The sequence below is a fragment of the Erpetoichthys calabaricus genome, chromosome 16 (genome assembly GCF_900747795.2).
Source record: "Erpetoichthys calabaricus chromosome 16, fErpCal1.3, whole genome shotgun sequence".
NCBI classification, from domain to species: domain Eukaryota; kingdom Metazoa; phylum Chordata; class Cladistia; order Polypteriformes; family Polypteridae; genus Erpetoichthys; species Erpetoichthys calabaricus.
In genome coordinates this window covers 91901473-91923898 of record NC_041409.2, presented here as the reverse complement: position 1 = coordinate 91923898, position 22426 = coordinate 91901473, and the positions used below count along the sequence as shown (strand labels likewise).

Below are 22426 nucleotides of genomic sequence, written 5' to 3'. Positions count from 1 at the left end.
AAGCACCGTGCAGCATGTCGCTTCAGGAAGCAGCTGCACAGAAGATAGCAACGTGAAGATAATCTTTCAGCATTTTTAGACGAGCGTCTGTATCGTCTAGGTGTGCGAACAGCCCCCCTGCTCAATCCCCCTACGTCAGGATCAGAGAAAGTCAGCGCAAGAGAGAGAGAGAGAAAAATAAGTTGGGTAGCTTCTCAGCCATCTGCCAATAGCGTCCCTTGTATGAAATCAACTGGGCAAACCAACTGAGGAAGCATGTACAAGAAATTAAAAGACCCATTGTCCACAGAAATCCGCGAACCAGCAAAAAATCCGCGATATATATTTAAATATGCTTACATATAAAATCCGCGATGGAGTGAAGCCGCGAAAGGCGAAGCGCGATATAGCGAGGGATTATTGTAGTTGAGAAGAGAGAAAATTAAATTATTTGAGTGGCCTATTTAAAGTCCTGACTTGAGCCCAATAGAGTGTCGTAGCAGGACCTAAAATGAGCAGTTTGTGTTGGCAAACTTACCAATGTACCTGAATGAAATCAGTTCTACAAAGTAGAATTGTCTAAAATTCCTCAACAGTGACAGGAAAGAATGATGTCAAATAGTAGGAAGTGTTTATTTGTGATTATTTCTACTAAATGTAAAACTAGGGGGGCAATTAATTTTTCACACAGCTGACAGGTGTGTTGTAAAACTTTGTTCCTTGAATAGAGAAAGCATGAATTAAAAACAGTACTGAATGTTCACTTTGGTTCTCATTCTCTAATACTGCATTTTGTCTGAAGGTCTGTGGGCATTCATTGTTTAAAATATGTGAAAACAGAATTTTAGTAAGGCAGCAAAATTCACAGCACTCCAGTTATTGAGTCCACGTTTCTGAATCTACCTATAATCTGTGTTACGTTTACATAGAGCTTCTGTGTTTGGCACCCTTTGCTCCAAGTCCCTGGCATTGACTTTGCCCTGTGTAGAAGGCTACTTCAGAACATCACAATAAGCTGAGAGGAGTGGCCCTTTAGCAGGAGTGCGACACTAAGATTACAATCAAGTCTGATAATCTCTTTTAAGCTATGACAGAACTGTGACCATTTTAAATGAGCCAAATACTTTTTTTGAAGTCAATTTAAATATTTTGTGCAAACAAAGCTCCTAGTAGCGATGTCGTTTGATGGTAAACCACAAGTTTGCTAGTTTAATTCTCTCCAGAGACTGTCTGATCCCGGCTTAGTCACCTCACCAGTGTACCAAAGGGAAAACAACTGTACTGTGCACTCCAATTTGAAAATCACAACAAACAAGCCATCAGCTAACTAATTTTATGTAATTTAAGTTATGTATACTTTTCCTCTCAATACTTGTTTCTTATACATAAGCGAAGGATGCCTAATGAAAAGAGTAACATAATTAATAAAACAAAAACATGCACTTGCTCTTATTCAGTCACATCTTAATCAGACTTACATGTTACATACACTACTTTTACAATCTTTACAAATTTTTTTGTACCTCAAAATCCCCTTTAAAAAATGAAAACCAACCCCAGTTTGGTAAAGTTAGGCTAAATAACCTTCAGCTGTCCTATCATTCATTATTTATATTGACACGCTGAAAGTTGTGGGTTGGCATTCCTCCCTCAGCATTCTTCCATTAAAAAAGGCATTGCACGTTGCTGAAAAACGTGTATAACAATTCACCTCCGACTGGCAAAAAACAATAAACACACATCATTTTGAAGATATACAAAAATATGCTCTACCATAAAAGCACAATGGCATTAAAAGGTAAACTGAGTGGATGTGAAATGACATTAATAATGACATTGCCCACCAGTAACATATCATATGAAGTGTCGTCCTTGTGCTGTGGCTTATGTTGCCATATCATCATGTTACTGTATCCATTCCTGTTATCTTTTGTCTGTTTCTTAAAACAAAATCCTCTCCTCTGCAGGACTATTATGACATTACCAGATGCTGAAATCCCGCATTTCCAACTCTATTTGGTGCCTGGTCTCTTTCCATATTTTGTTGGGAGGGTAATGGCTAGTTTTCATCGGTGCCCCTGACAAACTAAGTCACCCAGTCACAATTAAAGGTTCACAGCACAGATTTATTTTCCTAAAGATATCTGGAGGACCTTATAAACAAAGAAAGAAGTTGAAAAGTGAATCAGCAATACCAAGTTAAGGGTATTTTGCCCATTATCTACTCTATATATACAGTATATAAAATCCTAAGCCTAAATGTGCAACGGTGACGTTTTTATGTCACTTTTTTGTCACGCTTTAAATCGGGCTTATTTGAAAACCTACTTATATGTTTGGTATCATTCTTTTCAGAATTTATCAAACTTTAATGTTATGTTGTTAGATTTTCAGATTCTTATTCCGTTTTTAAATTATAAACTAAAAAATATCAAGAACTCGCATCTCACGAGACGGGACTTTGTGCCAAAAGATTTAACCACACCCGGGGCCGGAAATAAAACACAAAGAGTAGGACAGCTGCTGCACAGGCTTTTAAATGTTCGAGATGCAGATCACGCGGCACAGCAGCAGCAGCAAGCCTGCAGCTGATTGAGCAAAGAGGAGGTTAAAAAAAAAAACAAAAAAAAAAAACTTTGTTTCCCATTGTATCACCGTTTAAGAGGGGGTTTCAGAGGAGTGACCGCATCTCCTTGGGGTGCGTTCAGACCTCCTCTTCACAACGCGAGCGGCAGAGACACAAAGTGGCTGGCGTGTGAAGCGAGAAGGGGGGAACCCCCTAGTGCAATGTATAAAAAGATAAGATGAACCAAGTGAAAACAGATGTATCAAGAAGATGTTACAAGCTAGAGGCACTTGTTGATTTTTGCAGATGCACTAATGGAATATGTGCTCAAGAAGTATTTTCAGAGCTCCAGGAGTATTTTCCAAGTACAGAATTCCAGGACATAGCAGTTTCATAATCTGTTGTTTGGCAACTGTTTTTTACCATATCTTACTGATCTAGAGGGCTTTTTTTTTGTTCAAGAACAAATGATACCTTTTATAGCTCATTGTTACATGTCACTGGAATGTTGACCATCCCTGCTTAAGAACTTCAAACTGAAATAAAGTTCTATTTCTTCTAATCTACATTTACAGAAACAAAAAAGGACACTTGAATGACATCATTAAACAAACTTTCAAATATTGCAAGGCTCCAATAATTGTTTATTAAATGGTTTTAGATCTTATCAGTTTACCCTGAGCCCTGTTACTTAATATGGTGAACACTTTCAGGCTATATTTGTGCCATATACTACAAATAAAGGGAAACAAAACAGGATGTGGGAAAGAATCAAAACCAAAAATCCCCTGAAAGAAGCTAAATGCACTAATTTGACCTATTTAAGTTTCCTGACATTCTAAAAATAACAGATGCTCCCCGTTACTCATAGCTCAAGTTGATATTGCACTCAGTTTTGTTATGCAAATCCAGCAAGTTAGTTAAAGGAAATTTACTTACCTTGTCAGAACCAGATACCTCTGCTGACACTGCGACAGCACACCACAACTGAAAGAGAACAAAATGATGTTGTTATATTAATCAGTACCAAATTATCTTAATATCAGAAGGCACCTTAAAATACAACGAAGAGCTACTTTGTAAAGGTAATAACATGGCGAAAGCCTAAAGTAAATAGTTTCACGTTCACATGAAGGTGTGCTAAACAGACAAGCTATGTCTTTCAAAAGAAATGAAAATTTAGGGATTTATGCTATTCTGTTAACGTTGGTAATTAATTTTATTTTTTTTTTTATTGTAACAATTTTCTTGCATTTCATGCAAGTGCTTCTACACTGAATACCAACTTACTGTAGCCTGTGTGGCAAGCGGCTGGGGGTGGTACCCAGCCGGGACTCCCAGGAGGACCGGAGGAGGGCTTACGCCTCCTCCAGACCATGAGGGGGCGACTGCCTTGGTGGCTTTGGGGACCACGGGAACAGAGCTTAGAAGCTCAACCCCATAGGGGCCTGTGGTCACCACCAGGGGCTGCCCCAATGCCTGTGGAGCCCTGGCCCTCAGTACTTCTGCAACACCCGGAAGTGCTGGGGGGGAAGAAGACCAGGAACACCCGGAGTGCTTCCAGGTGCGCAGCCAGTACTTCTGCCACACCAGGAAGGGCCGGCGAAATCTAATCAGGAGGCACATGGAGCACATCTGGGTGAGCTTAAAAGGGGCTGCCTCCCTCCATTCGATGGCTGGAGTCGGGAGTGTAGTTGGACAGAGCTCGGAGGAAAGGAGTGGAGGCGGACCTGAAGGAGAGGCATTGGAAAAAGGCCTGGACTTTGGGGTGAAGTGGGTTGTGTGTGTGTGTGCACTTTGTAATACAGTTATTGTAAATAAACGTGTGTTAGATGATAAAACAATGTCTGCCTGTCTGTGTCCGGGCTGTTCCCCACACCTGACAGTCGCCGATTATTACTGGAAACGTCAAAAATCCCCATTTATCTATTGCAAACAGCAATAGTTCAATTATTATTTAATACAACTGTGGTTGGCGGATTTACTAAGCATGCACTCGTATAAATAACCTGGATATGACTTGCTATTTTTCATATATAATATTTTATTTCTCATTATTTTGACAGTGCTTACCGTGCCTTTTTCATTCTGTACATCCTTATTTTTTTGTTATTACTCTTAGACTGTATCATTCTTTGACTGAGTATTTATTGGGCTGTACCAACAGAAATGCTGGGAAAGTACTGTGTTTCTATGGATTTCTAGCAAAAGTTAGACTCCAATTGGTGTATGCTACCAAAATTACATTACTTAAAGATGTAAAAATGACTTAATACACACTGGCACTTGAGAACCTCACAAATGCTGCATCCTGAGCAAGCTATATCAGTACAATTGACCTGGGACTTTGAACTACAGCACTCTGTCATTTTCAACCCACCAAACTTTTGCACACTAACAGCACTTGGAGAAGATAACAAGCAGAGCACAGACAGCAACTTACCTAACACAGAGAAAGAGGAAGCACCCTAACCACTGCAGCTGGATGCACTCTCATAAGAGTAAAGGGCTTTCCTCAACAGAGAATAACATGGAGTATACGAATAACAAATTTTAATACGCAAGTATAAAATAATTTCTTTCACACTTATTTTTGTTGTGTGGTTATTTTGATACAGCTGCGGCTTAGTAGTGCCAGGCAGATCTACCTTTCTATAGTGCATTTTTCAGCATTGAATCTGGGTCCAAGTGTGGTGTGAACCCTTCCTGTTAGACACACTTTTGTTCTACATTACAATACAATAAGACACAAAGTAATCTGCTGTTCAACAGCTACACCTGAATGGAATGGATTAAGTGTCTTGGTGTAATATATGTTATATGGGTAAAATCTATTTTTGACCTTTAACTCATTATAATTTTCTTCAAATAGTTCTTTTATAAATGAAATACAATTAAGTCAATTAAAACTGAACAGTCTAGGACATCTGAAATAAGAATGCTTTATGAAAAGCAGGCTGCAAAATTTGCTGTAACAGAGTAATTTAAATAGCCGATATAGTTAGTGAGTCAATTTTTTCCCCTCTTGCTGTTAAAAGCCATTAGCAATTTCAAAGTATTTAAGTCTTGCTGTAGTAAGTCAGCATGTTGTTTAAAGAAGAAAGTGAGATGGTACTTTTGCTGTTGTATCATCCTCTGGGACAGACATTAAAATCAGCACCATATGGACTTGTGTGCAGCCTGCTGGCTTGCTGTTTTTGAAGGAGTACACCCTAGCAGCACTGTTTCACAATATCCAGTCTGACCGTCACGTGTTACTTTTGCTTTGTCGTTATTCCACTATAAGACCACCCCCGGGGTAGCAGTTTGCTCCACCATTGATGGAAAGCACAAAGCATTTTCGAATCATTAAATTTTAAAGGCCACTGTTTATACTCTAATATTATTAATTAAGGTGTTTAGCTACAATGTATCCATCAAATTGGTTTGAAACACTTTGGTTACTTGTGTCAAGCATTAAAATATAATAATCTCATCTTTCAAAAGCAATTACAGTCGACCCTTGATATACGACCGGCCTGACACGCGAACAACTTGATTTACGACCAAAATTTTTATTTTGATTTACGACCAACATCTTGCGTTACAACCTGAATGCGGTCACGTGTATCCGTTTGAGCGTTCATAAGTGTCAGTCAGAGCCCAGATACATGTGTTTGTGGACATAATGTCGGTCAGCGCAGTGATTTATATAATTTATTTCAATAATTGCTAAGGAAGGAAGAGAAGGTAACGAAGGTAAAGAAAGCGATCACAATCAAAACGAAAAAGGAAATTGTGCGGAAATATGAGAGTGGTGTTCGTGTGACCGATCTCGCTATTATGTACAGCATGTCGAAATCCACCATCTCGACAATTTTACAAAGAAAAGAGTTGTATAAGGAGGCTCCTTCCAAACAATAACCACCTTCCATTTCATTCTCCTCCTCCTCCCATCCTGCAGCCCTAAGATGTCAAATTAAATGGTGAGTATAGTATGAAATTGTTGTTTCGGGTAGGCTAGGCACTTTTTATAACTTTCTGGTTAGTACATTAGAAAAATTTTTGGTGTTTTGGTAAATTATGCACATTATACAACCCTTTTTTATTATGAAAAGGTTAAGTAAGTGTTGCTGTGAGAGGTTCGGAACGCATTATGGGTATTTCCATTATTTCTTATGGGAAAAATAGTCTTGACTTACAACCAACTTGAGTTACAACCAGCCCTCGCGAACGAATTGAGTTCGTAAGTCAAGGGTCCACTGTATAATGAATTTATTTTCAAGCAAAACTTTTCTTAATGCTCGTATTGTAGAGACAGCAACATAAAGTAACTTAAATTTGCCTTTCTTCTCCTTTAACACACCTTGGTCGATGGATCTTTCTGATCCAACAGTCTCAGCTGGACAAGAGCTGGCACATTTATGTCAACTTGAGTGTCAGACAATCCCTAGAGCCAAAAAATAAAAATGATCACTATATCAATCAGATAGATGTACAGTCCTTTCTTCAGTTGAAAAAACCCTTGCATTAAACACATTCCAATCACACCTGCTCCTTTAAAGTGGAAGGCAAACTCCATCCATGGATTTGGTGTCTACCCAGGTTGTCCCATACATATTTGCGAATCTCACGATACATCTCTCCCTTATGTTCCCGAAAAGAGACAGCAGAGGTGTTTACACTGTTGGGAATGGAATATCCATAATGAGAAAAACATATAAAACACAAATTTTCAAGAACAGTACTAAACAGACAAGGTGATCGGGGGAAAAAGGATTTGGTCTGTAAAACAGAACTGAGAGATAAAATATCTTCTCCATTGACAAGTCTCATGCTCTGATATTTATATTCCACGTAAAATGGATTTGAGTATGGATGGTTTTTATGTTACTTTGGTTAACATGGTAAATTAATTAGATCAAGTTAATTTGATTGAGTAGATAAGAGCAACAAGCAAAGAGCAGTATAAGTCAAGTACCATTATTTCTAAACCTTCGCTACGCATTAAAAAAAAAAAAAGGAAACATACACATTGTTTCTTTAGTATTATTAACTACTGTTCCAAGTAATAGCTCACTTAAACTACTACATTTAATTTCTATGTTATATAGTAGATCATAACACTATAATAGGATTAAGCAACTCAGACAGTGGATGGCTGATCTATTAAGCAATTTCTATTCACATACTTTAAGAAAACAACTAAGACATTTTCTTTTTATTTTGCTGGGCTAAGGTCTGTATAAAAAATCAATGAAAATATTACTAAATTATTAATCAAGACTGAGTTATACGCCATTATTATAAATTTACTGGCCACGCTGCTTTGAAATCACCAACACTAAGGATACTTGAAAGACTGAGAAATTTGGAAATAAAAATGTCTACATCTATAGCTATAGCTATATTTCTGTACAGGAATGTATGTACAGACTTCAATGGTTCTTTTTTTAACGGTAGAGTATTTCTAAATCTATGATACGCTCTCTGTTGAGGGGCGTGTTACGAATCTCTAGAATGGTGAAACACGATAAACAAGAGGGGATGGCTCAAACAGATTATTATGGAAGACAGTCAAAACAGGTGTCTTTTAAAAGCAAAATAAAGAATGTCTTTCCCCCCCGCGCTTATTAGAATACCAGTCCCACTGGTAGGTCACAAGGGAACATCGTCTTTCAGAATGGGAGCATGACAATTACCGCTTGGATGGGAATTACTGGCGATGCACAAAACTAGACCATTTTCACATGGATCCTAAATATTTCCAATGCAATTCATTAATCACAGTGCAAGAAATTAACAAACAGAAGATGCTTACTCATTGTTGCTGGTTTTGCTTGCAGGCTGTGGCTGACTAATTTCTTTTAATTTATTATCTTTTGAAGACAATGTCTTTTGAAGAGCTGGGCCTGTGGTGGGTGCAAATGGGTCCTTTGTCAAACCAAACAGACGATGAAACCTAAAATGAGAACATTAATAAAGCAACTAAAGAGTTTAAAAAAAAAAAAAATTAAAAAAGAGACTTGCACCCCTTTTACATTTTCTCAATTCCTGCTTAATCACCTGCTCCATATTGTTGAGCGCCTTTCCTCCATATTCTTCTGTTCTTTGGAAGCTCTAAGGAGAAGGAGTAATATTTAATGAAAAATATTATGTTAACATTTTACTGAAAGAGCTCCACACTGACCAAAAAACAGGTGCACCTTAAATCTTGAGACCTTCGAAGTGCGTCTTGCAGGTCAAAGAGCTGCTTCTTATACTGGTTCCTTTCCATTACTACCCTGGACATTTCAGAACGGGTAAACCTGCGCCGAAACTGAGGGGGAAGATCTGCCTGTTAAAGTTTATAAAAAAAAAAAAAAAAATAGGGTAAGAGAAAGAATATTTAGAGGTAAGAATATGAGATTCTGTACACTATCCAAAATATTGTTAAACAGTACAAATTGTCTAAAAATAGCTAAAAACCAGAAAGGTCGCAAAATACAAAATTAGCATTCATACCTCTGGATCTTTCTTTCTTGCCTCTTCCAGCTCCTGACGAATCCTTTTAATAAAGGAAATTTAAATTGCATTTGTTCTTTCCATAATAATGAGTACAGTGATACCAAGTCACTCATGACAGACTCTACTAATATGCATAACACTTTCTTTACCCCTTGGATTCCTCTTCACTCTCCCGAAGCCTTCCCTCTAACCGCACAATTGTATCCTGCAAAGATTCTACCTCCAATGTCAGTTCTGATCTCTCATTGATCAGCTCCTCCACGCGGCTGATCAGGGAGCGACGTGCAGAGTCAAGAAGGAGCCTAAAGCATGAAATAACCCAATTACTGTAAAGACAGTCCTTAAAACCACAGCTAAAGACCATCATAAAAACTACAGCTAAAGATGTATTAATAGTTATCACTGAATTTTTGATGAAAGATGCTGGGACATGATCACATCACAAACCTCAACAGCATGGAATCATCCGATTTAAGTGCTGGACAAAAAAGAAAGCATCATTTCAGAAACAATTGTGTAATTTGTAATTAAGAAGTATTTTCTTTGTGAAAACATTTTGGATTTCTTGTCCAAAACAAAACAGCTGTAAGATCAGTTGTAACTTAAGAATTGCTAAATTCAACATTAAGTTTTAATTTCACCTAGACAAAAATATTTTAGTCAATATTTATTTGAATGAATCCTACAGAGTCGTGAAGAGCAAAAAGCAGAATGACAGAAAGACTTCAATTAAGTGAATACAGAAGGAAACCGATTTAAGATGTACTCCTTTTGTCAAAATTACAAGAGACTGAGAGCTCTGCAATGAACTGGTACTTTCCTGCCTTGTGCCCCTTGCTGCCAGGATTCGCTCTTAAATTACAGTAGTCTTAAACAGTTGCAAGAATGCCATGTTATGATAAAGCTCTTAATAGTGATATTTAGGGGCAATGAACTGAGGCCGTTTGTTCGTATTGCTTTTATTGAGTTTTGTGTAATTTTGATTTTCTCTTTAAGTGTTGTCAATGCCTGTCTTCTATATCATCCCCATTCTGCATGTAGCTGGCTAGCTTGACAAAATACAATTAAATCAGATCATTAAAGGCAGTTAAATTCTCATAAAATGTGGTTTACAATATTCATCTGGTGTCCAACTGCAAAAAGATAGGTTTTACATTTTATATGTCAGCTATGGATTCAAGCAACATTTCTGCGAGGTATTACTTGTATACTGTATATTACAGAAATAATAACATTTATTGTAATTGTATTTATTGGAGATACATAGGAAATTTTTATTTTTTTCTCAGTATTGTTTTGCACTATAAGTTTCTGTTAAATTATTTGATATGCACCAATAAGCAACACAGTGCCTGAGTAGCCTCACAAATCGTGAACACTAGATTCACACCCAGGCCGGTTATGTGCAAGTCTGCATGTCCTTTCTGTATTTATATATGTTTGGATGCAGCTGCTCTGCTTTTCCTCCCACATTCCAAAGATATGTGCTTCAAGCTAATTGAAAACTCTGAACTGGCATGACAGAATGATGTATGGTAGACTGGCACAGCATTCGTGGTTGATTCTAGCCTTGCAATCGATATCACTAGGATAGGATCCATGCTGACAGGACTTTAAAGATTAAATGAGTTCAGTAAATAGGCAACTACATATATACTTAGAAGGCTTAGGATCTTAACTGTCACAAAGAGTTGGAATTAACACATTGCATTTAAAATGCTACACAAAAAATAATTTTTGTCTTGCATGGGTTATAAGATCTCAGTTCTGTTGAAAACGCTGAATTACTTTTTTAAAGCTACAACGACAACTTATTTCTTGTATAGCCCAAAAATCACATAAGGAATACCGCAATGGTTTTTAACAGGCCCCATTTTTTGGGAGCCCCAGCAGTACGTATCCCAATGATGCACTGTGTGTTTAGTGGGTATCTGATCTTTACACTGTTTACTCAGTTTAGAACAACAGGTGGGATATTTTTGTATTTCAAGGCCTCTATTAGTATGCCCAGTCACCTAGATATCCTTTCTCCTTTCTTCCACTGTCTTAAATAGAGCAAGTAAGTTTCTACTGAACACTTTGGGTTGATAAAACAGTAACACAAAGTTTTATTTTAATGTATTATTTCTGTTCATATAATTAATATTTACATATGCAATATTTAAAATACATGAACGCTTCATGGGATTTTAAGAGTGCTTATCCCCAATTTATCATTGCAGGCTCCCAGGCAATATTTATTTGTTAAGAATATGCACAGTAAAATGTGTTTGTTTGAAAATAATCACAATATATTTTAAACTATACTGTTATCTGATATCATGGTACAATATTACATTTTTACTTCCCATTGGGACATCTGATTAATCAGCATGGCTAAGCTCCAAACCAGTTTGCTTTGATCTAACAAGTAAAGCAATCAGCTTAGTTTGTCCACTTTACCCAGAGACATGTGAGATATAAAATATTATCATTCCTACACAAAACGTACCTGATTACAAACATTAAAGTTTTAGTTAGTGCATGAAAGTGCTGAACACAGGTTTAATTCCTTTTTTTAAGCTCTCTTTTAAAAGCATATCCTTATTCTTTGAACTTTGTGATTAAACTTCAGGCCTAAGATGGAGAGACACCCAAGTGTGGGGCTTGTTAATGCTTTGTGACTGATGCAGGCCCCCATGACCCCGAACTGAATCAGGCAGATTTGAGAATGTTATTAGAAAGAAAAAAAAAATCTGCTAAATAAACTAGCAAAAAAACTACTAATTGTTGAAATTTAAAATGGTCTAGTCTACATTAAAATTGTGCAAAACTCAAATTTACAATTGTACATTAAAAACTCCCTTACTAAATTTTCATGGAAACAGCCGGAAAACACCTCAACTAACTCTCTCCTTTTAGTTTTGAAGTTTGTTAATTCCTGGATGTTTATTTCTCAAAATCTGATGTGAACTGTCACTATATACTATGCCTTTAAATTACAACATTAACCATTTATCTTTTCGTGTCACATTGTGTAATGCTATATAAAAATAAACCAATTGTAGTTTGATTTTATTTATAGCAGTAATAGCACTACCAGCAGCACGGGTCCTGTTTTTTGTGAGTGGTGTCATTTGCCAGCATAACAGAAGGAAATGTTTTGTAAAGGTTGGCTGTATCTTTGAAGATCACGAACGGCTTAATCATTGTGTTCCACATTATATATTTTTAAAATATGTAAGCATATCTGTCATGCAGGCAAACAAGTTTAGTTTTCCCAACTATTTTTATACTTAAAGTAAAGGTAGCAAACTTTTTTTTTTTTTTTTTTTTTTTTTTTTTTTTAAAATTGTACAGTACTATTACATACAGCTCTTATAATTTAACTAAAAATAACATATATATTATATATATATATATATATATAATATAAAACATAAAACCAGGCAATTATAGGACTATCGCATATTAAGAGATATAATAATAACAAAGTCAAAAATAGATGAATATAACACTATTATAGATAACATGAACTATTGTCATAATTTCTTGCTTTGACCCTATAATCAAAAAATTTATTCTTGTTGTAATGTATTTCTTTAGTGTACTGTACATTTAGCATATTGTTTTAGTGTACATTTTACTTGCAGCATACCTTGGAAACTCCTGCACTGGAAACAACACAACATCTACAGCACCTGTAGTTACGTATTTTCTACATTATTTCTTACATTGCACTCACACTCCCAGAATTTGGAAGAAGTCTTTTAAATTAGACATGCTGCACTGTACTTACTGATACTGTTTAAGGTCCTTGTTTTCAGAAACAATTTCCTCTATCTGTTTATTCACACCTACGGAGAGGGAAAGCACAAGAATAAACCATGGTCAGAAAAGCCAAAAGGTTGTTTTTAGGTTGGCTGAATTTTTTTCATAAAACATGCAGCATCAGGTCTGCTTACGTACATAAATACATGATTCTGCACTTCACAGTAACTTTAAAGGAATTATCATTCCAACCATCAAATTTTACAACAACAATCTCTATCTAAAGTACCAATCACCAGAGAATGTAAATTATCAGGAGCAACACCACTTACAGGATAGTGTTACAGTTATAAGAGCTGCCTACTGCCTTCCAGCTTCAGGAACTTGGGTTTGTTTATTTGCCCAGTCAAACTCTCTCTGGTGCTAGGATATTCTCTCCGTGTCCACAAAGGTTTCTTTCCGAGTACTCTGGTTTCCTCTCACCTCTCAAAAATATGTAGGCTAACAGGCAATTTAAAATTAACCATTTCTCATTGCGACTGCAACTGTGCAAGCGAGTCCTGAGAAATACTGGTGTCCTGTCATGGCTTGCTCCCTTCTCTGCTGTTCATTGTAATTCTGTAAAGGATGAGTAGGTGTAATAAAATGGACGGGAGATTTGTATTTCTGACCCTGTGCAAATCTGTGAACGAGCACAGAAGTAATCTGTGAACTTATTTGTGAATTTTACTTGTGGAACTGAAATATATATTCCAAAAGGATATTCATAGAAAGATTTTACAAGTCTGAACCATCCACTACCAGTATTACCAAGGAAAGAAAAGATGTCATATTTTACTTAACTGCCTAGTAATAACAAAAGTACATTTGGTACTTGTGTACTAAACGGACGGATGGCATGACAAAGGAAAACAAAAGTGTTTTGACAAATTCATAACATTTTTTAACACAAAACATATATATAGAAATCTACAGAAATTGAAATATTATAGAAATACATACGTAAAATTGGAACTTATATATTGTGATGGACACCCGGGCTTCAGCCTGCCCAAACCCCGACATGATTACAAAAACACAGTCCCTTATCAAAATAAATGAAGGTTTTATTTTAAATACCTCAAAAATAGTGTCACATAAGCACAAAACACTGGTTTCTCCCTTTCTACAATAATTTTCTCACCATCGCACTGCCCTCCTCCGGTCAAGTGCTCCCTCTCTACCATCCAGTTCCGACTCGCCTGAATAAGGGAGTGCAGTCCCTTTTATCACAGACCCAGGAGTACTTCCGGTGTCAGGGCAATTGCCCGATGGAAGTACTTCTGGGTCACAAGGAAGTCCATTATTAGAGTAGGGAGCTTGTTTCCCTGGAACGTCCTCATGCGGCACACCATGACCCCAGCAGGGCTGCCTTGCCAGACTACATTTCCTAGCATGCCCTGCTGGCTTCCCACTGCGTGTGGATATCCGGGACTGCTGCTATCTAGCGTGTTGAGGGAGTAACTGTTCCCTAGAGAATTCTCTACTTTTATAGGGGCCGTATGTTCATGTTTTCCTTCCCTGTGCGGCATCTACTCTCTCTCTCTAAAATTATATATTAGATGCCAACCCCCGTGTTTGGTTTTCTGGACACACACTTTTAAGATTTTTTTTTCTTCTTGGGATTGTTGCTATTTCATTCGTTTCACTTTCATTTCAGAACTTCTGTAAAAACAATATTTGGAATTTTTCGAGTCCCAACATGCTGAATGTTTTAAATGAGGTCCGTGAGATGTGTTTAATTTTTTTTTGCAAAGTAACCAATAAATGCATGTGAGGTAAACCCCATTTTTGAAATTCGATTGTGCAAATGTATGCTCGGATTTGACCGAACACCATTTCAAGTTCTTTCAATAAAATTAAGACTTTCTGATAAAACAATCTACTTATGAAAGTCGGAATATCCTGAGCCGATGTAGCGGTTGGCATTGTTTTCAAGAATCTCTGGATTTCTGGCCATTGTGGATTGCACGTCATTGTAATAAATAAATCTGGCTGACCGATAGCTCTGGATATTGTCATTGCATCATAATATAATTGTTGCAATGCTCTTGGACTACCTTGATATGATGATGGTAATATTACTGCTTTACCTATTTTGAATTTGTCTGAACTATTGATATTTGAATTTTGAACGTGATCAATGAGACCTTGCTTATGTTCCATTCTAAGTTTTGCCTGATTTTATTTAATAAAGAAAAGATGATTAGCCTGCGGTGGGTTGGCACCCTGCCCGGGATTGGTTCCTGCCTTGTGCCCTGTGTCGGCTGGGATTGGCTCCAGCAGACCCCCGTGACCCTGTGTTCGGATTGAGCGGGTTGGAAAATGGATGGATGGATGGATGGAAGATGATTAGCTTCGACTTTTAGCTACGCATTAATAATGTAATGTTGCGTAAGACGTTGAGATGACAGAAGTGGGTTAAATACATTGGAACGTATCGCTAATTTTGCCCCAAAAAATTGTGTTGGTGTTATTTGTTTTTCTAAATTTGTGTGTTTTATATTGTATGACCATCCTGTTCCTCCATCTGGGAAAAGCAAAGGACAGAGTAATGGATCGTACGTAATGTGGTGAATTATTGAACAGAAATGTCGATGAATGTTTTGCTTTTGGATAAACGTGAATATCTACTCTGTTTTTGATATTTCCGTCTTTCTAAACTATTAGCGCTGATAATTCGTCGCATGTTGGTTTATTATATATGTGTGCATGGTCTTTCTGATTCATATAGAAATCCAAGAAAACTTCTTTATCCGTGTTTTGCAGATAAATTTTGTGTAAAGTGCGATACTTTTGGACGTATGGATTTGTATCCATTATTGGCTGTATAATTTCTAATACGTCGTTTAACTCTTTCGATTCAATGTTGCATCGCTTCTCCGTGATCATAAACATACACCTGACCGAATTGTGGTTTCTTCGAAATTAAACTTGTCGTTGCTTTAATTGTTGCTGGACCACAGATTATCATAGCGTATGGTCCATTATTGTGTAAATCTATGCGAATGCGAAAAGATTATTGTAGACTCGGATATTTTGCCTGTAGTGTTTGTGGATTTCACTTTCCCCAAACATCAAATCTTTTAATTCTCTTGGATACGCCTCCTCATTGTGTATAAACACTACTTTTCCCTGATGGCAACACGAATTAGACGATCTACAAGTCTCTGACTTAAACTTCAAAGCCTTACAATATTTACATACTTCTGACATTTCTCCTATGTCCATATATTTGATCTGTATTCGTCTTTTCGTTATTTCTCCAAATAATAATTTCTCTTTGCTTGCGCTAATGCGATCTTTACTTTCTTTTTTTTGACACTTTTGTTTTTTTTTTTCTGCTTTTATATTCTGTATCTTGCTCTGCATGTGTATCACGCCTACATTTTTTTGAGTCTTTTGAATTCCACTGTTTTCATTGTCTCTAACCTGCTCTGCATGTGTTTGGCCCCCTTGTTTTTTAACCTCTTTATGACATTTTACTTTGTTTTCTATTTTTTGTCTTTTATTCCTGACCTCACTTTGTCCTGCTTTTTTTTCCCCCAATTACACCTGGTCTGTGGTGATTATTTTCCCTTTTTTCGAGTAATAATTTCCATTTGTTTGCGCTACTGCGATCTTTACTATCTTTTTTTGATACTTTCTAATTTTCCTGCTTTCATATACTTTAACTTTCTCTACATGTGTATCGTGCCAACGGTTTTTTTTTGAGCCTTTCGAATTCCACTGCTTTCATAATCTCTAACCTGCTCTGCATGTGTATAGCGCCAACGTTTTTGAATGTCTTTATGAAGTTCTACTTTGTCTTATTTCTGAGCCGATTGAACCTGCTTTTTTTCAATTTCACTGGTTCCGGGCTGATTATTAGTTTCCTTATTTTCTGAATTTGCACCTAGATTATTCTTTTTCTTTTTTTCACTTTTTTCTCTCCAACGCTTTTGGGTCTCTTTTCTCCCCGCTGCTCTTTTCTCTTCGCTTAGTCGTCAACGTTTCATCTATAATGTATTGTCCTTATACGCTTTATATGCGCTGAGAGCCCTGGATCTGTGTCTGCTAAAAGCCTTTACATGACTGTTTTGCTGACCGTGGTCTTATTTGATATTGGTTGTAAGTAAGGGCGTGTCTTGCAAGAATCTCATGTTTTACTTCCCCATGAGACGGTCCTGGGCCAATCTCTTGGCACAAAGCCTCATGTTTAAAGGTCCCTGCGAGATGCTCTGTGGCTAATCTCTTTCGTCTCACGGGTCTTTTAAGTGTCTTCCATGAAGATCATGTCTCGTCTCCCTAGTCTCTCCCTCCCCGGATTTTTTTTTTTTAATAATATTATATATATTGATATATTGTTACATAGTTTACTGTCAGAAAATGCAAAGAGTACGCAACACATGTTTCGCCCTTATTTGGGGTCATCAGGCATAAACACTCCACCCCTCTCAGGGATCGAACCTCGGACGTCAGCATCAGAAGCAAAGCCTCTTTACGTTGTGCCACGGCGTGTGGTTCGTTTATTTGACAGCCTGGAGATCGGAGTACTTACATTCATAGCATACAATCAGATCGAGATTCATACTACGAATACTATATTATATTCATTCACTGCCCTCCGTTTAGTACACAAATACTACATTTTTAACATCAACTACTGAAAACAAATCTCATATGTATAGGGCTTCCCAGTTCTGGTCCTTGACCTTACCTTTCAGTTTAACCATTCTATTAATTCTTGAGAGATATTTTAGATTTTGGCAGGGATGCCATTTTAATTAACATCACTACAACTCAAGGTCTTGACAGATGAAAGGGACGCATATGGGTTTGGGTGCATGTAAAAATGTCTGGAGATAAACATTAAAAATTAGAGGAGAAAGCACAGAAACCCACACATTTCATTACACAAATCATAAACTGAAGGTGGAGTTCAAACCTTGAAGTAGTAAAAATATTTTTAAACAAAAAAAGTACCTTTCAACCAACAAATATATATATATTCACATCAAATGGGCTAGATCGGGGTGGGCCGCAGTGGCTGCAGGTTTTCGATCCAACCCAGCTGCTTAATTAGAAAACAGTCCTTGTGAATAATTAAATTGCATGGCTTGTTAGTGCTTTAACTCTGCCATGTCAGGTCATTCTCATATCCTAGATTTTTTTTTCCTTTTCTAAGGATATCATCCAAATGATTTGGAGTCTAAAACGAAGGGGTAATTCTCAGTGCTTCACGTTTTTCTCTTCACTTTCCTTCCAAGTATTTAATTAAACCAAACAGTGCACGATAAATACACACAGGTGTAAATGGTAAGAAGCTAAATGGAGACCTGCTGCTTTCTTTTGTCACTTGCATCTTTTTGCCCATAAGGAGCAATTAAAAACTGAGACTACAGCTGTTTAAGACTAAAATAAGCAATAAGGACTCAAAATCTTAATGAGCGAGACAACTAAAATGAAGCAGAAGTGTTACTGGAGCAATAAGTGCTTCTTATTAGGCCACTGGGTTGCAACAAAAACCTGCAGCCACTGCGGCCCTCCAGGAACGACTTTGCCCACCCCTGGGTTAGACGGACTGAAAGGTCTCCTTTCATTAGTCAGATTTCTTATGTTCTAATTGAACAAATGCTTTGAATATAACCAATGTTTCTTTGTCTCACAGTCTAGCTGTGGAGACTACTAGATTAAAAAATATTGAACTTAAAAAGCCCAAACCTCAAGCTTTGGACTGAATTCAAAATTCACAAAATTCTTTCTTTCACAGTTGTAAATGAAAAGGCCAAATTTTGTGAACTTATGAGTAGAAGTTTGGCTGTTGTTGGCACTGGCTTTAAAAACTTTGAACTTAAAAGCTCAAAGATGAATAGCTGGAACTTACCCAAAATGTAATCAGCTGTTAAGACTAATGACTGCAAGTTGTCCAAAATATTCCATGAGAATCAGTTAATTCATTCTTTAGTTAGTGTCCACAAAGGTTTTCTTAACCACATATAACAGATACACACAGTTACAGACACTTATTTTTCCAAAAATGCTCAAAATATGTTGGAATAATTAACAATGAAGTCAATTTTTTCATGAACATGACGCTTCCTCCATTTGTGAATTACAAAAAAGGAAACCATGATGCAAAGAAATCAGAAGTCATGATGCACCTTCATCTTCTAAACTGCACAAGCCTTCCAGATAATTCCAAATGCAACTCACTTTCTGCATGAATGATGGAGTCAGTGTTTTTTTTTGGTTCCAGAATCAAGTTAACAATACAGATCCTCACAGGTGGCGCGGTGGTAGTGCTGCTGCTTTGCAGGAAGGAGACTGTGGAAGATTGTGGGTTCGCTTCCCGGTTCCTCCCTGTGTGGATAGCGCTTTGAGTACTGAGAAAAAGCGCTATATAAATGTAATGAATTATTATTATTATTATTCCAAACACAGTCTCAGATAGCCATCCATTATCCAACCCGCTATATCCTAGCACAGGGTCAGGAGGGTCTGCTGGAGTCAATCCCAGCCAACACAGGTAGTAGTTCAAAAAATGTAACATTTTATTATATAATCATTGAAATTATTATTATAATTTTTTTTTTTAATAAGATATTCAAAACTCCTCCAATTAAAGACATACAATAACAAGCAGATAAAACTGGGTGATAGACAAACAGGAGCCAGCTCAAGACAAACTTTGTATTCAATTTTTTTTTGTTTGTCAATCAAGTAGAAATGTTCTGTCACTGCATTCAAGCAATCTGTATTTAAAAAAGTTCCTATCATGGTAAGCACCATAAAAAAATCAGTTTACTACAGAAACAAGATATTCCTGGGAGAAAGTAGTTACATTTTTTAAATGCAAACAATTTCCAAGTTGCCACTGACAAAATTCTGAAGGCATTCGGTTTCCAACGTGAGGATCTGCGTGCCAGGAATGATGATGAATTTTACTTCATGCGCACCCTAGTATGACTTGAATGTGTCAAGTATGAAATGAACATTTAGGCCTTTGAGCTTGCATTGATTACTGTACTACTTACTGGCAAGATGTGCGTTTTTCACACCAAATTGGGCTATTTTCGAAAGCGTTTTGTGGGGAAAACAAATTTGATTTGGCAGTGTGTGGGTATTTGTGCTATTTTCAAAACACCTAGGCCACCAATTCCCATACATCTACATCAATAGCAGCAAAACTGAAAAGGGAAGGAAAAAAAAAAAAAAAAAAGTCTACAGTGACAAAACTTCATCGGGGTCTTAACCCGGATTTTAAGCACACCAAAACTCCCACTGATCATCAACAGCACCACTAGGTAGGTCTTCAGCTGTCATTGGGTTGAAAATATTTTCAGGACCTGGACAGTTTAGTGAGGTCCTCACACTGGTCCTGCCACAATCAATTGGCTACGGTGGAAGTAAAAATTGTAACAAGGTTAATGATCCTCTACTTCACGTACATAACTGAGCCTCAAAGAACAAGATTGGAGTTTGCCTGACCCCATCTCCTCTCCTAGTTTAAAATCCCCAAATCGCTGGTGTTCCACAGTGTATGCCTTCATGTCACTTCATTCACATGGATTCAAAATATTCTTGGTTAGCTGCAAATTCATATTTTGCTTTGTGGAATGTTTTTAATATTTTCAATCCATGTTTGATTAAGGGCGGCACGGTGGCGCAGTGGTAGCGCTGCTGCCTCGCAGTTAGGAGACCCGGGTTCGCTTCCCGGGTCCTCCCTGCGTGGAGTTTGCATGTTCTCCCCATGTCTGCGTGGGTTTCCTCCAGGCGCTCCAGTTTCCACCCACAGTCCAAAGACATGCAGGTTAGGTGGATTGGCGATTCTAAATTGGCCCTAGTGTGTGCTTGGTGTGTGGGTGTGTTTGTGTCTGTCCTGCGGTGGGTTGGCACCCTGCCCGGGATTGGTTCCTGCCTTGTGCCCTGTGTTGGCTGGGATTGGCTCCAGCAGACCCCCCGTGACCCTGTGTTCGGATTCAGCGGGTTGGAAAATGGATGGATGGATGGATGTTTGATTAAATACACAGATGAGGAGATCTGACTGTGTTAAGATACCTATTCCACAAGAATGTACTCTCTCATAGGCTCTGCAATGAAAGGCCACTGAATAATCTATTTTCTGTAGGAATCCTAACTAGCCATTCTATTAATCAGAATTAGGCAATCGACTAACATCTACTTTTGACCCTTATTAACCAACACACTAAAAGGTAAAATATACAGGTTGTAAAACTTTACCACTTGAACACAATTCACACTTACCAAATGCCTTGAAAATGCAAAACCAAACACTGTAAAATTACTCAAAATTCTTTTCACAAACGACAACCAAGAATACATCTAAAAACTGGATGCTACCGTTTTTCTAGAATTGAGTTTTCAACCCCCCTCCACCTTACCCAAGAGGAGGTCTGAACGACTTAACAGGGCTTCAATTTAAAAGCTTTCATTTTCAACTACTGCAACGGCAAGAAATGTGCACAGATCACTGCTGCATACATAAGATCGCATCTCTGCTTCTTTTTTAAAAAACAATTTGTGTTTTATCAACAAAAAGGACTCCAGTCTGTTGTGAGTGATATTTTGATTGCTGCTCATGCCAACATCATTGAAATACTAGTATATGTCAGTCACCATCCAACCCGCTATATCCTAACTCAGGGTCACGGGGGTCTGCTGGAGCCAATCCCAGCCATCACAGGGCGCAAGGCAGGAACAAATCCTGGGCAGGGCGCCAGCCCACCGCAGAATACTAGTATATATTAGATCCCAAGCCAAGGAACTACCAGAAATATGTGATGGGCTACTAAAACAATGAAACTCAGTGGACATGCACCTGCCTTTCAATTGTCACTTACCAAGTAGGAAAAGTATGCATGGAACATATTCATTTCTATTTCTTTGTTCTTCGTTGACATAACTTTCTTATTGAAGTAACTTACTTCCAGAACAGATAATTGGCTTTTTGTTAGGCTGATGCCTGTGGGATATGAATATCCTTTAAATCTAAATTAGCTGCACTGCTGGTTTTGGATAGTGAGTGAGAGTTGGCAAGGCTATGCAGATGACACATAGCCACAAAATAAAAGTGGATTAGATAAAATTGGAAAAGACAGAACCCAAAATGATGCAACACTTGAATGTAATGTCAAGCTGTGATTTACGTGCCAGAAAAGAGTAATTTCTCCTCACTTCACAACCCAGTTTGTTCTCAGAATTCTACACTGAAAACAATAATACAAAGCTTGAAACAAATTCAGATTTTTTAAATATATCTTAAAGTATACTTCAGAGAGATCTTCAAATATATTTTACTATATCTCAAATGGAGGCAGCCCTCCAATTCAAAAATTATCAGGAAATAGGAGATATTCAAAAATAGATTTTATATATCTTCACATTGAGCAGAAATCTTTAAAATTAAATTGCAACAAAACTGGACTCCTGCAAATTGGCATTAAAGTGCTACTTAAGAAAATGAGTTCCTTTTCAGTCACTCTTGACGGTGATCTCATCAGACCTTCTTCTGATGCAAGGAATCTTGGTGTTAACTTTCGATTCCACCCTTTCTTATTTCGCCCACATAAACCACATTAAGAAACTTTTTTACTTTCACCTCAT

The 22426-nt window shown here is 37.4% G+C and overlaps 1 protein-coding gene across 1 annotated transcript in view; it reads right to left on the bottom strand.

The window, feature by feature from the left end:
- The window catches only part of si:dkey-17m8.1 (C-Jun-amino-terminal kinase-interacting protein 4), a 65769-nt gene that overhangs the window by 27744 nt on the left and 15599 nt on the right, over window positions 1-22426 (bottom strand). The window contains exons 9-17 of the mRNA XM_028821260.2: window positions 12810-12867; window positions 9181-9333; window positions 9029-9071; window positions 8731-8861; window positions 8591-8644; window positions 8346-8486; window positions 7076-7208; window positions 6891-6974; window positions 3485-3532 (exon numbers count right to left, since the gene is read on the bottom strand). Of these exons, the coding sequence (XP_028677093.1) occupies window positions 3485-3532; window positions 6891-6974; window positions 7076-7208; window positions 8346-8486; window positions 8591-8644; window positions 8731-8861; window positions 9029-9071; window positions 9181-9333; window positions 12810-12867 (845 nt within the window). The remainder of the gene's footprint in view (window positions 1-3484; window positions 3533-6890; window positions 6975-7075; window positions 7209-8345; window positions 8487-8590; window positions 8645-8730; window positions 8862-9028; window positions 9072-9180; window positions 9334-12809; window positions 12868-22426) is intronic.